The following is a 16930-nucleotide window of genomic DNA, read 5'->3' as shown; positions in this document are numbered from 1 at the left end:
ATGTGAGCTCGCAGTGGATTGAAAGAAAGGGGTGGGTTTCAGTTTATCTGGAAGATCATGACATTTTGATAAAAAAATTCCGAGGTATTTTTGGCATCTTTAACTACATGCAAACAAACTAACTCTTAAATACAATATAACAGAAAGCTGTTCTTGTTGTACATGTTGTACATGTTTGATTCTCAAAAAAAGAATAAAAGAACTGGCCATCACTTAAGACTTATTCATTCGGGAATCAGACTATTCTGGTAATGCTGTATGTAATACACTGTAGATACAGTAGTGGAGTTGCGGTACCATTGAATAGTAGAACAGGAAACACTGTCAGAGTATTTTAATAAAATGTTCCATCCACTTTAAGAATAATGTGCCTGAGAGAAGCATTAACTGAACCATCATTTGGTTCTGATATTTAAGATAAAAAAATTAAAAAATTCTCGGTTCCCTGCACTAGTAGTAACTGATTCTAGAGCTGCTTCGCTTGTCTTTTTCAAAGTTAATGTTGTGTATTCCGTTGGCTCACCCTGCCTCAGCTAAAGGGCACACTCATAATGAGATTGGGGAACAGCCCCCTAAAATGCTAAAAAACTTTATGCCTGACTGATCCTATTGTGTTTAATGGTTTCCAGCACTACCAGTCCTGAAACACACAAACTTATATACACCCACATAAACTATAGCACTTCTCCTTCCCATGGCCCAGACAAGACATTAACTAAAGAAGACAAACCTCTCCATGTAAAGCAGCTGGAGGGCCAAAAGAAATGCCCATTAAACACTAGCCTGAAAAGATCAACAACAGCTAAACTAATACACCCCTATATAATGCAATATTGTTTTTCACTCACCACATACCCAAAGAACATATGGAAAATTGCATACAGAAAACAACTCTTAATGACCTGCACCGATATACAAATATAGTCCAGTTGGGATTTTAATGCTGCATTTGTGCTGATACAATAGAAATGAATAGGACCATAATGAGACAGAATGGGGATTCTAAACAAAACTCCAACAGTGTGTGGACTCCCTCAAAGACATCTCAGCTATTGTGTGTCGCTGTGTGAAAATGCCAGACAGACGGAAAAACGTAATATACAACAAAAGACAGGAAGGAAACAGACGAAAGCACTTGAACTTTAATGAGGAATGGGTTTGTAGACAGGTTTTGCCTTGTATGTATAATGTATATAGGTACAAAATCTAGTGCACCTGTAACACTGTGAAAGTTATATTTTTGTCCAATATATCTGTTATCTGTTTCAAAATATAAATGTACATATTGGTGCATCCCTATTTAAAATCCATTTGCCGCATGATGCTTTTGGAGATCAGCAGTGCAAGATCCTCAGTATTTGCTATAACTATTAAATCTTGAATCAGAATCTTCCCTGATTAAACAGCCTTAACAAATGCAAATAAATATTCACCGCAATCACTCTCATATTCATGTATTCATAAGAGAGATAATAGTTGTTGAAAAGGTTAGTCTGGTCTGTTCTATCACCTTTAATCAAAGCAGCCATCACACCGACTACGTTCCCTTCATAGTGAACACAAACGTGGCTGATTAGAGCGAATCCAGAAACGAGTCCCCTAGCAACAGTAGAGGAAAGAGATACTTCAGTGATTAAGCGAGTCACGTGAGTGCCCACACCTGCACAACAGCCCTTATCATTCGTCCTGCACGCTACGGTCCACACAATGGACCCACTCAGTCCAGTGTCTGCAATCACCAGGTTAACAGCCTCTGCCCACATTTCACTGATTAAAAACAAGCATGCAGGACAATTAGACAGAATTAAAGTGAGTATGTGAGCATTGATCACAATGTAAAAATGTTACTAAAAATGCTGATGCTTCCCGAAACTGGTATTAACATGTTTTATGAATCAGCAATCACTGCATGATGTAATCTAGTGTCATGTTACAAGGTACAGATGGTCATAATAGAAAAAAAAGAAGAAGAAAGAAAGAAAATATACCATAATTATCACTGTTCATGAGCAACTGACACAGACAAGCGGACATGAATGATAACTCAAATCATGAGGAGATGTGTAATATTACTATACGTTTTTCATCTAGTGGGCGAAAAAAAAACTTGCACTAAGCTGTAGATTTGAAGGGAGATTTGAAGAAGACTGTAGAAAAAGAGATAGCTGAGAGAAAATAAACAAAAAAACTAAGTAAGAAAAGTGTTTGTAGGGACAAAAATAGCATACAAAGTTGTAGGTGGGCCCTTGTAACTCGAGCAAGTAAGAAACCACTTAGCTGAACACCCTAGCATCTATCAATGCTCTTGCAATCACCCGGTGCACCCTAGTAACTGCGTAGCAACGATCTGAAAAACACTGAGAACACCTTAGCAGCTGTGTACATGTAAATTTGCCTCTAAACTGCAAAATAGCTGATATATTTGCATGGCCAAACATTTGCTACATTGCTTCATAAACATCAAGCAGTAAGGCTAATGGACTACATTACTTGGTGGAAGAACTGATTATAGTGATTATCATCATTAATACATTCCATTTATCATATTGCTCCTGCCACCATTTTATGAAAACAATAAGCTACTTGAGGCAATGTAACACCGCCTCTCTCAACTTAATGCTTTATTTATGGGTGAGTGACTATTTATGATCTAAATACTCAATAATATTATTGACTAACATTCATGATAATTACAAAGTACACATGGCAACAAAATCAAAACAACAAAAAGATTGTATGGTAAATAAACAGATATGCAAGAGAATCCGAGTCTGACTGCAAGTCTTTCTCTGGTTATTACACACATAAAAGCCTACGTGCCTGACTCTTACATGACCTGGTTATGGTTGCTTGGGTAGCTGTGTGTGAATTTGGTGATACAATCCATCAAGGGCTTACAAGAGCACTACATCTAGTCTCCATTCTAAATCAACAAGACCCACACACAATTTGCCGGAGTGGGGCATGTGAAGAGGAACTGCTGATTTTACAAGGGCACTTGATGTGTAAATGCTTCTTTCCATGTTTCTATGGAAAGCAAAAGCAATACATGAACTGACTTGCAAGTCAAGCTTCAAAAATGTTCCTGTGCTGATTAAAGACAATGTAAAGATATGTCATCTACTGAACTAAGCAAAGATGGCTTCTGTGATCATTTGATAGCAAGAAGGTCAGCGTCACCTCACTGCAGAGCCACAGGTTCACCTCTAGCTGTAAGTGTGATCAGCACACTGGCTCAGAACGTAAAGAAACTCTTAGCTCAGCACAAAGCAAACCAGCCCCAATAAAAGCCTAACTACACACACAACATGCTCATAAAACACCATCATCTGTATTCAAGCAAGACGAACCAATCATTCTCTCACAATACAAAACATTAAGTTGCCTTATTAAGGATGCACTTTATACTGCATCTGATCGGATTTTTAACTTGATTTTTACATTGTCCGAGGAAAATGTGAGTGGTGCTTACCTGTGAAAAACATGATTGTTGTGTGTTCTCATGTGATGTCTAGGGTATTCTGGGTGATTTTTATGATGTTACTATATGATTTCTTCATATGAGCCCCCTAATCAGTGTAAAGGGAATGCATGGAGGCAAAAAGGGTGATTTTAAGTAATATTAATCTTTATATTAATATATACAGAATTTTGAGTAATTTCATCACTCAAAAAGGTAAATTATATTAATGAATCGATTTGACAGCACTAATATATATATATATATATATATATATACTGTATATACACACACACAAATTATTTGCACATGTATTATAAACATATTATTGACAACATGGATATATACAAACATGAATAGAATATACATGTGTTTAGACTGACAATGATCTTTCTTTCTATGGATCACCCAAATTATTGTGGTGAACAATACAGTATTTCTCATCTTTAGAGAACAGCGAAGAAGAACAGACATTCAGATTTCTAAGTGAGGAGCATTAAAATATTATAAAAGTCAGACCCAGACACTGGCCTGATAAATAATACAGCAGTTAGCCACTCTGCTCACTCTGTCTGCTCAGACATATGTGGCATATTGATCTGTAACATGACTGCCCCAGCACCGGCTACAAAGTGTGCCAATATCTGTGTCAGAAAACTGGGCCAGCTCCAGCACAATGAGAAATGTGATACCCTATAGCACATCAGCAGAGACTACTGAGGCCATATTGGGATTTGGGATGGTATTTTTACTTCCTGGCATGAAATAAGCCATTCTCTGCTATACTCATGGTGATTCATGTTATTATAAAAAAATTTTTATGAATAGCTGTATTTATTACATAAATCTGTCCATCAGATTTTTGTAGTGGCCATTTTTTATCAAAATTTGTGGACACTGCATGTGCAGACATGAGAGACAACTTGGACTTATTCCCAAACATCCCAGACTTTTAATGATACATTCCTGATAAATTCCTCAGTGACACACTTCTCAATTAGGCTTCAAACAAACTATTTGGCTTGACTAATCATCACTGGTTTGTCTAGACAGAGCAGCCAATCAAAGACTGCCATAAGCTACAGCCAATAAATCAATTTGATTTGATTGATTGGCTTTATGATGAAATAAAATTCAAGCAAAACACACAGTTTTCCATGTTTTATGGGGACTTCCCAAAGACGTAATGGTTTTTATAATGTACAAACTGTATATTATATCCCCTTACACTAACCCTATTCAATCATCATAGGGTCATGTGATACTGAAGACTGGAATAATGACTGCTGAAAATTCTTCGGAAAAGTTTTTTTTTTTTTTTTTTTTTATCTTACTGACCACCAACTTTTGGATGGTAGTGTAAATTAATTATTTTGTTTAATTTTTTTTAGCTTGACAGCCTAAATGTCTATTCACTTTCATTGTATGGAAGACAGCAATCTGCAGAAATTATCGATTTGTGTTCCACAGTAAAAAAAAAAAAAAAAAATGCATACATGTTCGTCACAACCTGAGGGCGAGGGTGAACATTTTTATTTTGGGGTGAACTGAGGTCCTAATCCTTTCTGATCACTTCAGGGAAAAATAATTAACATTCAAATTGAAAATAAATAATGACACTGAATAGTAGAAGAAGCAATGTAAAAGAATGATGCCATCTTGTGGCACAACATAGTATCTCAGCCTTTAATGGACTAACAATGGAGAATAGAGGAGAATAGAGGAGGGAAGGGAGGGGCTCTTGGGAACACGATGATGACAAAAACATAACACTAGGAAGTAAAGTTCACTGTACTGTTGTATTGACATTCATGGAGAAAGAAGTGTGCGTGATTGTGTGTGCGAGTCATGTACGTGCTTCCCTGAGCAGCTGTGTGTAGCACAAAGCCTATTTGAAAGTAATTACCTTAATTAGACCGCATTAGAAGTGTTTACCACACCGTATGGACTGTAGGCCACCTCGCTAAATAAGTGCGTGCTAGACTAGTACGTGTCTGAAGAGAAGCTGAATCCAACAAAGCATTTTAAAACACATGGATGCCAAAACACAAGTACAAACCATCATTATAATACAAGGACATTTGATTTGATAATAAATATAGTAAGTATTTACAATCATATTTTTGCTTTAATAACAGTATAGTGCCTGAACTTTGTGAACTTCACAAGTTTGTGTAATACCTGATCATGGTCTCCAGCATGATTTGAGAATTATTCAAAAAGCATCAAGAACTGAATTTTGATTGGAGTGGACGGTATGGTCTCAGAGACATCTGTCTCCACATCTGATGTAAGGAGCAGCTTGCCTGATGGATTGCATGATATTTTAACACAGTCCAAAGAAATCAGCTATGTTGTCTGCCAAGAACCTGAGGCTTAGTCCACATTACATACTCTTCTCTCAATGTAAGGCCCAAACCAAAACTCTGCTCTAAACAAGCCTCTGGATTAATATTACATGGAATATGTACACATATTTAGTTCTGGATAAGTCTTTTAAGTAACTGGGTTTAATCTGAGCGAATTGGCCCACTGATAAAACTAGCTTCTGGGAAATCAGACAACATGTTACGGCTGCAGAAGTACAGCGTGTATTTAGTTTGTAATTACAGTAAGATGTATTTCTGTACAGGGTAAATGCAGATTGCAAATGTATCAAAGAATCACAAATTTTAAGTAAATTGTTCATCTGTAGATTCTATCCTCATTTACTCGCTCATGTCAAAACTTAGAAATATCTTTTTAATGCAATTACAGTGAATGATGACAGGAGCTTTCAATCTTCAAAAGGACACAAAAGCATAATAAAAGTGGTATATATGACTTGTGAACTATGTTCCAAGTTAAATGAAAACTGTGTGAAAAACAGATAAACAATTTTGTTAATCACTGAAAAACTTCATAAGATGCCTGATTCAGTTTAATAAAGTTTAATATAGTTTAATAAAACTATTAAAATTAAATTTTGTTAATGCTGAATGCTGAAATAACATTTAAATATTGGAAAACTGGAATTGTTGGCATGGCAGCTAATAAATTAAGTTAAAGCTGAGACACTAAAATGACTATAAACAACAACAAAACTAATAAAACATACAAAAGCTCATATCAAAATTACTAAAACTTGATGAATATTTAAATGTATATCAAAAATCTATAAAGAAAAGCTAATTCAAAATAAATACTAGTTTGTTAATAATATATAAATCATACTAAAATATCACTGGCCTGATTCATGAAAGAATCATTCTTTTGAGTCAGACCATTTTGACTTTTCTGGTGCTTTTGACATTGCAGTCATATGGAAAACAAGTGTCAGTATATTCTCCAACATCTTTCCGTTTGTATTCCTCTGAAGAAAGAAGTCGTACAGGTATGTAATGACATGAGGGTGAGTAAATGATGACCAATTTGCAGTTTAAAGGGAAAGATCCCTTTAAACTCAAGACAGCTAAAAGACGATTTAAATTGAAGAACTTCTCTTTGAACATTCCTGTATTCTCCTCAGAAGATTATCTACAAACCTCTCTTTAGTTCAGTAACACTTGCTGCTATTGTGTATCCCAGCACTAGTCTTGTCATGGCATGCCTCATACCAGACTTCAGACACCAATCTTCAAACTGGCCAACACATTAAACTATTCTTTATTCACTGCGCTTCAACTATTCACCACCAAAAACCTGTCAAAACCCATCAAAGTTTCAAGGGTCTAGCTCTTAAGTTTTAACACCTGTGAATACCATCAGCCATTCTTTGTTATGCCAACAGAAATTATAAAGTGAGAGAATTAATCATTGAGCACCAGCTTTTGCATTTAAGCTGCAAAACAAAAGCTCCTCTGATGAACAAAAGCAAACTAGATTTTAAGAGCTACCTCTCAAGTCGTTGCGCGGCGGGCTGAAGGTGTAGTTGGGCTGGCCCTGCAGTGTGGCGCTCTTTCGAGCCGGTGGTCCTGCCCAGGGTTTAGGCGCCCATAGGGCGTCCTGCTGCTGGTGAATTTTGGAGGTGAGGAGTCTGCGGCGAAGGCTGCCCTCCGTCTTGGGCTGGAGTTTCAGTTTGCGAGTATATAGAGGAAGAAGTTCATCTTCGTCTTCATAGTAGGTCCTATTCCAGCATTTCCCAGCTGGTTCGGTGGAGAGACAGTCTACGTATGCAATCATCCTGTGCTTGACAAAAGTATCTCAACTCAAGTCCAGTTTGGGATATTCAACCACAGGTTCCCACATCCATCCTTTCAGACAACTAGGTGTCCGGAGAAACCTCTACAAATATTAAGTCTCCAAAAGTCACTAATCATGCCAGATTTGGAAAATATCTGTAAGGGTAAATCTGAGTTCTCCATAAACAAAAGGATCAAAGGTTCGTCACAAGAATCGGAGAAAACCGCGTCTAGTATTTTATTGTCCTCTCACTAACTACCTAAAGCATTAGACTGAGGGAATCCTTCACTTCTCAAGTTAGCTTGCCTTGTCTAATCTGTAAACCAGGATTATCCCTTCACATCAAGTGCTGCTGAAGGCAGGCTTTGCACTACATATGGTCACCTGGGAGAAGGTAGTACAACTCAAAACATTCACTTTAAAGTCCCCATGAAGTTTTTTAAGCCTTAATGTTATCTGTAAGGTAAAGCTTCGCATTTATGAGATATAAAGCATTCAAAACTTGCAGTCTTTCACTTCCGCCAATATGGATAGTTGATTTTAAGGACATCACCCAGCAATTCTCATCAGATTTTTTGTCCAATCAAAAGCTCTCTTGAATCTAAAGCATCCCGCACCCTACATCATAAATAGACGCTGAAACTGCAGCTAAAATCAGTCACTTGTTCACACATTTACTATTTTCTGGTGAATGGCATATAGTGCACTATATAGGGGATAGGGAACGATTCAGACGAATGCAAGTCTGGTTTTGTGGTAGTATTGTGTAGAGTGCACACAGTCTGCCGGTCAGGAGACATGATAGCACCATATCGCGCATCATATGCACGAGTCGGCGCATACCAGAAAACGTATCCATTTGAATTCTGCACAGAATGCTAGATTTTAAAGCGATATCGAGGAGATACGAGGAGGAGAAACGGTTAGAAATTAGTAGGAAACTGCGGCTTTACTGAGCTCAACAGCTCTGGCCGAGATGTGATATAAACAAAACGCTATTGGCTGTTTGTTTTCTTAAAGCTGTTTGATATGTCCCGCCCTGTCATCCTGTTTCAGTGGAAATTACATCAACAAATTGAATAATGCTGTGTGTTTCAAGGCACTTGAAATGTAGAAATGCCATGGTTGAGCAGATAAGGAGGATTGCAAACACTACATTTCCCATTGACTTCTTCAACTGTAACTACAAAACACATATTCTGTCTATGTTTTATGCATTTGCTTGATAATTATACTAACTGCAGTTTGCAGTTTTGGTTTTAGAATAAAATGTTACTTTTTTTACCTTTTGAAATAAAATATTTAAACTTTAGTTGAGGGAAGAGGTTAATGGGGGTTGGCATAAAAAAGTATTAATATAATTCTTTATTTAATTTAAAATAATATTTAAAAAATAGTTTTTTAACAGTAAAAAAACCCAGTAATCTCAAAAACAGCAATTTTGTGTTACAAGCCACCCAAACCTTTGTACTTTATGTCATGTAATTTATAGGTTCACTATGTAAGTTTTGTGTTCAGAATTAACTAAATTTAAATAATGAGTAAATACATCATTAATCCTTCTTCCAAACGTGTTTTTGCCTTACCCTGATTCACTATGGTGAGCCTAAGTGTTTATATTTTAGAAACTGCGTACTCGTCATATCCATAAATAGAGAAAATAGGTTCATTATCACAACGAGCGAAAAAGATTGACATTGAGCACATTAAATCTCAAACCTCTGTGGAATCACTAGTTTTGAAAAACACAAAACAAAGTAAAGTCTGCTGGAAAAAATAGAACACGGCAGTCACAGAGCTCGAAATAAAATGGGAATCAACATTGGTATGGCTTTTCAGAGATGGTGAGAACTGAGGGATTTGAAATGCATAAAAGTGACGTGAAGATGCCATTTTTATTACTCAACAGGGGAGTAAGGTATTTTATTGACCAGATAAATTGCCATATGTATCTCTCTAACAGAGTTCATTGTAAAGCATCATCTATTGTGAAGGATAATATTCATCTGCAGTCATGGCACAGCCAAAACTATGTTGTTCTGCAAAAAATGCATGCAGTTTTGTTTTTTTAACAGCTAGAGGGCCATAGTTTACATCGTGTTAGATAAGTTACATAGTGTACCTTTAAATGAATAAGGGGTAAGTTGTATTTCAAAACAACTTTAATTTTCAGCATATAAATGTAAGAAATCAAAGTTTCAGGTTAATAAATAAATAGCTCAAAATAATTACAATAGCTAATAAATTATCAGCACCAGTCTTTCCTATCTTCTTAGAACCATCTGGAGTCACTTGCACCGCTGTTTGGGTATAGAAAACATGAGAATTAGAGAGGGAGTGAAATACAGTATGACCAACAGATAGTCAGACAGAAAGGGTATTGTGCTTGGTTATCTCTAGCAAATGCAACTAAGTCCAGATAATTTGTTGAGCCCCAGGATGGGTGAAAAATCTGGGGCTGGAAAATGATCCGTCACCCAAATAGATCAACAAAACACTCCAATATTGTATTTCAGCACTTTGAATGGACAAGCTGTATATAATATAATCATGCATATTATCGTGATGAGATCTGATTAAACTCCATCCGTGGTCTGCTAATCCAAACCCTTGAGCTCAATTCTTTGGATGACCGCCAAAGGCGAGAACTGGAGCAGATGAGAATTCCAGCAACCAGAATCTGTCATGCCAAGAGCTTAAACTTACATACAGTACAACCACCACGCTGGCCCAAAGAGAGCTTTTCACAGAAACACTATCACATCCACATAAATGTAGGCTTATCGTTTAACATGCCTGGCAGCAAATGTTGGATGAATGTCCGTCCTGGGCTCTGTGTTAACCTAAATGAGTAACATGCACATTTCAATGAAGTTTACGCTGTGACGTGCACTTTTCTAAGTATGTTTCCAAGAACATTGTTTGTCACAAGAAGTAAAGTATGTGTTTGTGTGGTCATTGCTCACTGGTCTGCAAAGCATCTGGATCCACTTAATTGAATGAACAGTTATGCAGTTAAAGGTTGTATCAGCGATTTCAGGCCCAAAAAAGGCCCAAACATAAATGATCACATTCATCTAATCTTTTCATTTTCACTTTGCAGCCAAAGTGCCAAGCAACCAAAAACAATTGGTTTCACCAACCACTCAAAACCAAAATAAATAGTGTTCCAACCAATCACCGACAGGGTTTTTTTGTGTGCAGATCTCAGAGCCTACAGAGACGCGTTTTTTTGACGGCCTGCTTATGGGGCGGGCAGCTAGCGGATCGTTAGGAAAGATTAGATGAATGTGATCATTTATGTTTGGGCCTTTTTTGGGCCTAAAATCGCTGATACAACCTTTAAGCATTTGTGAAGATGCAGTGCAAATTTGTTAAGCTTAGAGATACTAAAGTTTCAGAAATCTAGCACTTTTTGTAACAGAAGAAATATGAAATGGCAGGTTTATTAATTTTTGATAATGAATAAGAGCGAGAATGAGGCAGCTAAACTAATTTAGCAACACAGTAAAAAGTGATCAGTTGACTTAAAGGTACAGTATGTAAAGTTTAGCGGCATCTAGTGGTGAGGTTGCGAATTGCAACCAACAGAAGTTACGGTGGCCGACAGGAAAAGATGTCGTCGTCTGAAACAGCAGAGAGTAGCCAGTTAAGCAATAAGGTTTCTTTACAAAGATAAATTAAGAAATTAAGTTTACTTAATTATTCAGTAAAACATTGTCATTGCGAAAATTATTGTTACTTGTTCATCATTGTGTCAGTGTTTTATTCGCTGACTTTAGCTAGCTTCTTTGCACGAAGAACAATATAGTGACGAAACACGCTCTGTAGTAGTTTGTCCATTTAGGGCTACCGTAGAAACATGTCGGCGCAAAATGGAAATAAAATTTCAATGTAAGGGGACCCGTGGTGTATGTAGATAGAACGGCTAATTCTAAGGTAAAAAAAACAAACAAAAAAAACATAACGGTTCATTATATAAGGTGAAAACATAGTTATGAATATTATATTCCATGTCAGTCAACAGATCCTCCTAAATATTACACAATGCGCCTTTAACTTAAAAAAAGTGCATGAGGAAATCCGTTGCCTTTAAAATATTTAAGTAAATAAACTTCATGTGTAATTGAAAAAATGAAGTTGTTCTAATAATTTTAAGGCAACAGGTTTCCTCCCTTACTGATCACATTTTACAGTGAACCTAATATAATCCCACTTTCTTCCAAATTTCGTTTTCCTTCTACAGAAGAAAGTAAACTTAGTACAGTATACATGACAATGATGTACTAAAAACAGAAAGGTTTTTCCTTTGCGTTTTTCACGTACAGATGACAACGTTGTCAAAACGAGCCCAGTTCACCCGGATGCTGCATTATGCAGGTCAGGCCAGTAGTTGGCGTTGTCATTTTGTAAAGAAACACAACACGCCTATAGACTGAACAAGTAATACGCATGCATAATGGTAGATAGTATTGTTTTCAAAAACTTGCACTTTGAAAACCTTTTCCAAAAGTTTGCGTTTTTAGGCCCGTAAAACGCCATTGTCATGTAAATGAATGGCCAAAATGCATAAAAAAAATTCCATTCCTAGTTGAAAACGATGTGTAAACATCCCCTGAGATTAGTTCCTCCAAGGAATCATACAAACCAGTGGCTCTGAATAGAGATTGTGCGCCCCCACTGGCTGCAAGTCGGCACTGCCCGAACCCCTGCTTGTTTGGGTGCAAAAACCACAAGGTTGGAGGGTTTCAACAATGGTTGCTATGGAGCCCCTGTAATTCGGCCAAAGGCACCTGCTGGAACAGTCAGTGTGCACGGCTCCATTGTTGTGTCCATTTGGATCATTTCTGTCCTTTGTCATGACTCAGTGGACGTGACTTTAATCAGACAGAGCTGTTGTGTGGGAAGTTGGCCATCATTTGATATCCTGTATACTACAAGTGAATAAAAGCATATGCACAGCACCTGCGAACTGTGAGATGATCATCCTAAAGGTCTGACACGACCACAGAAATTGCCACAATTGGTCATCTTTCGTCTGGGACAGCCCTGGGACATCTCAAAATGAATATATATATATATATATATATATATATATATATATATATATATATTTTTTTTTTTTACCATTGTAAATTCATTTAGCATTTTAAATTATTGGGTTTTAGTTTTTCATGTTTTATTTATTTATTTAGAAGAAAAAAAACTAAAAATTCAATATCGACCATGACATGAAAAGATTATTGACTTATTTCATTGGCCAGAATTTAAAGATTGGTACATCCCTAATCTCAAATCGGGTTTTATGTCAGCTTATATGCTTATGTCATTAAAACCAAAAGGAGAACGCACACATATGCACATATTTCAGATACCATTTGTTTATATATAGCCAGCTATACATACATGTGCAAAAATTCCCACTATACTTATTGGAATACCAACTTAGAGCTGTTAATGGCATTCTCTCAATTCCAGTATTCAGACCACCAGTGTTCCCAGCTAGACTGCAACATGCATATGTGAAATATTTGATGTGAACATTCAATGTAGTAACTACTACACAGTAGTGCACAGCATTCTTCCGACCAATAAATAACTTGATTTCAAAGGACATCTGTGGAGTTCAGATGCTGTATATCACACACTCCTACAAATAAGCATCCTAGAGGAGGAACCCATTTACAGCTTTAAGGGGTGCTTTTGGACTACATTTCCAAATACTCCCATCTGTCAATCTCTTAATGTTTTGAATGTCCCTCATTCTTTCCACAGAATCTTAAAGAATGCCAAAACATCCTAGACTTTGATTCAACATTAAAATCATTAACTCCCTTGAACGGTTCCATCTTAGAATCGTCCGGTATGGTGTTTATGAAATGAAGAATGGCCTTTCTTTGCTTATCTCCACCCTCAAAATATGTGCAGGCCAAACACGATGTTACAGGGATCAGACTCAGAATTCCACTAATGTGAAAGGGAGGGTCGGCAACGCACACGCCTAGTGACTGAGACCCTCATGAGGGGCTGACATATGTGGAATGGCCATCATTCTTCAGGCTCAAAGCCAACCCTGGCTAATGTTCCCGATTCATAACTGTCACAGGAACTGTGAATGCCTTGTGTGAAACGGGAAAAAGTATATAATGAGACATTCATGCTCGCATGAGACTCGAATCCAGGTGTTTTAACAATTAAGCCTGGATAATGACTTTGAGATTTGGAAAAATCATCATCCTGACAGCTGAGATTCTCATAAGACTTCTGCATCTTCAATCCAAAGCAAGCAAGAACAACGTAAAATCCTCCTACTTGAGCAGATAGGATGGGATGATTGGTCCTTTGGGTAGGATCGCAAAATGAGCGAGACAATAATTGGATTACATCCAATCAGCTGCTTTGGCTCTTCTGGAAAAGAGTAAAATGGAGAGAGAGGGAGGCGGGTACATTTATCTAGGTCAAGGAAGCTTAATTTATTAAAAAAAAATCTTACACAGAAGAACGCTTTCAGGCTCTTAAAGTAAATTACACTCCACAAAATACCCATCCCTGCCTCCCACGAGTCGTCTCCACTTCTCATTTAAGTTACAGAAGGACTTTGATTTTATTCAAGACCTGAGGAGCAGCTGACTAACAGAATGCTCTTTTAGCTGTTCATTAGGGAGCTGCGAAACCTTTTCTCCATCATGTGACACTTTTAGAGAAGCCTGTGGGTTGTGGGTCACCGCATGCATTCGCACCCGGCGATTACACCTCTGACAACAGTAGTCAGTCCATAAAGCAGCTTTACTTTACGAGAGCAGACGTACTTGGATGCAAGTGTGCAGTGTGTTGGTATACAATTAGCTTAAAAAGGAAAATCCACAAGGGTTTTTATGGAAAGAGAAGGAGCGCTGCTGGTGTGATATGAATGCACTTGTTTTGGAGCTTGACTTTAAAGCAGAAGCCTGTCTCAACCTGCAAAAAAGCCCTCAGCTACAGGCTGAATGCATCCAAATTCATGCTGCTGCTGCAAATGACAGATTTTTGTAAACAACACTGAACAATGAAGTATGCTTTAGGCCAGTTTAGTGGATATTATCAATTACAAATCTATTTCAATCCATCAGTTGAAGAACATATTGAAAGAAAACACATTGAACCAAATAAGCCAACATAAATGATTGAAAGTAAGGTAATGAAGTTTAGTAGGGAGACTGAGGCTAGTTGTCACACCTTTTTACTCAAGTCCACAATTAAAAAAATAAAGTTAATTAACACACATTGATGCCCCAATAGCAGGGGTTGTGACGAACCTGCCATTATTATTTTGACTTTTCAGCTAAATTTAAACCATAAGACAAAATTCAGTGGAACAGCAAAAAGATTACAAGCAATAAAATATCGAATGTTTCCATAAAAATAAAATGAAAATATGTGAAATGTGAGAGCATGAAAAAATGCCTTCACTTAAACCATAGTTTTGGGATAGAATTTAATTAAGTGGGTTAATAAAAAATAAAAATAAAAAAATACTGTAGTTTGAAACCAAGATACCAAATCACTGTTAAAAAAAAAAAAAAAAAAAAAAAAATATATATATATATATATATATATATATATATATATATATATATATATTAGATATATATAACTGAATGTTTGACTTAAAACCATACAGACGGTGAGATACAACACTTGAGACAACAAGCCTTCTCAGCTTAGCTTGAGAATAGTAAAATGAATGTCCAATTTTAGGCTATTTTCATCTGATCCTGCTATCAAAATACTACCACAGGTCAGAAAAAGTACTTTTGAAAAAAGGTCACTTTGAAAAGCACTGGCACTAATCAGCCAAGACATAAAGCCAAAATACCAATGCGACCATTCAAAACATGACCTTCAGGTCACTGGTGAATGAAAGAGGAGACCACTGGCAAAGAAAAACTGGTCACCATGCTGGGCAGATTATTTATGCTTGATATGAAGAATACACTGGATAACAAAAAGTCACAAAACAACAGAAAAGTAAAAAGAAAAGGGAAAAAGAAAGAGAGTGAACAAGAACACAAGCCACCTGATCATCCATCCAAAACAAACACACACACATCACAAAACAAAAAGCTAAGCTTAAATAAATAGTTCACCCAAAGTAAATAGTATGTCATAATTTACTCATGTTGTCCCAAACCTCTATAACTTTCTTTCTTCAGATTAATACAAAAGATGAATTTTTGAAGAATGTCATTGCCACTATTTTCCATATAATAAATGTAGAGGAGAACTGGGGCTATCAAGCTCCAAACTGATAAAAACCATAATAAAATAACTTTTATGATACTTTTACTCACGTAAAAGAGAGACCAGAACATTTCTTAAACATTTCCGTGTTCCGCTGATCAAAGTCATACGGGTTTGTTTGGAACAACGAGGGTGAGCAAATGATGACTAAATTTCCATTTATAACCGAGCAATTCCTTTCAACCAAACACCAAGCATTGTATACATTATTTAAAGATCAAATGAGGATCACAAAATACCAGCACAGAGCCAAAACCACAAAGAATGACAAAGCTGCAACACTTGCAGCTGAAACTTGCATTTCTAAAGAAAAATATGCCATACAATCACTGCTCAGTAGAGCTCACATGAAAGACAGATCAGATAAAAGTTTCCTCCTTCCTTATAAACAACCTCTCTCATCACCTCAAAACTATATGGTCACTATAACTTTTCTGACAGATTCCCACTCTTTCCCCCGGCAGCCTGCGAGCCGGACTTCCTAGCAAGAAAACAAAGGAACCGGAGGAGAGAGGAGCGCTTTGAAACTGTGCAGGACGTTTAACTAACAGCTGAGCTCAACACCCCCCCCCCCCCCCCCCCCCTTTGTCTTCCATCAGGGAACTGTTACACTCTGAAACTGCAATAACTTGTGCCTCCTAGCAGTTCTTTGTCTTTCTTTCCTTCAGTTTCGAAGGTCTGCCACTTACCTCTCAGACAGAACATGGTCTCCTGCCTCTCCCACTGTATGTTGGTATTTTGTGGGAAGTGTGTCAAGAGTTTTGGAGCGCACTGTCCTCACACAGCCCCCCGTCCCTCCAGAGCACAAACACTCACACAGGTTCATAGACACTATCTGTAACCCCCTCCCTCGGTTTCACCCACGTATACAGACACACACGGTGGCAACCAGCCAGCTCATGCGCCCTGGGAAAGTGTTATCCAATCCCAACATACTCCTGCCGTTCCACAGGACTGACACTATTCCAGGACAAAGGACAGAGAGGTGGAGAGATTGCGGGAGAGAGAGACTGACTCAGTCAGGGAGAC

At 37.3% G+C, this 16930-nt stretch overlaps 1 protein-coding gene across 8 annotated transcripts in view; it reads right to left on the bottom strand.

The window, feature by feature from the left end:
* nhsl1a (NHS-like 1a) overlaps window positions 1-16930 on the bottom strand; it is a 52659-nt gene that overhangs the window by 20324 nt on the left and 15405 nt on the right. For 2 of the 8 annotated variants that reach the window (XM_084393974.1, XM_084393982.1), the window contains exon 1: window positions 7336-7895. The exons of 3 other annotated variants lie outside the window; for them this stretch is intronic. In XM_084393974.1, coding sequence (XP_084250100.1) covers window positions 7336-7621 — 286 coding nt within the window. In that variant the 5' untranslated portion in view covers window positions 7622-7895. Of the gene's footprint in view, window positions 1-7335; window positions 7896-16590; window positions 16741-16930 lie in introns of those variants that run through there. 3 more of the 8 variants (XM_084393980.1, XM_084393975.1, XM_084393981.1) reach the window with 3 other exon arrangements.

This window comes from Rutilus rutilus (assembly GCF_951802725.1).
Source record: "Rutilus rutilus genome assembly, chromosome: 21".
Classification (NCBI taxonomy): Eukaryota; Metazoa; Chordata; class Actinopteri; order Cypriniformes; family Leuciscidae; genus Rutilus; species Rutilus rutilus.
The sequence above is the reverse complement of the archived record's forward strand: the minus strand, read 5'-3'. Positions and strand labels throughout refer to the sequence as shown.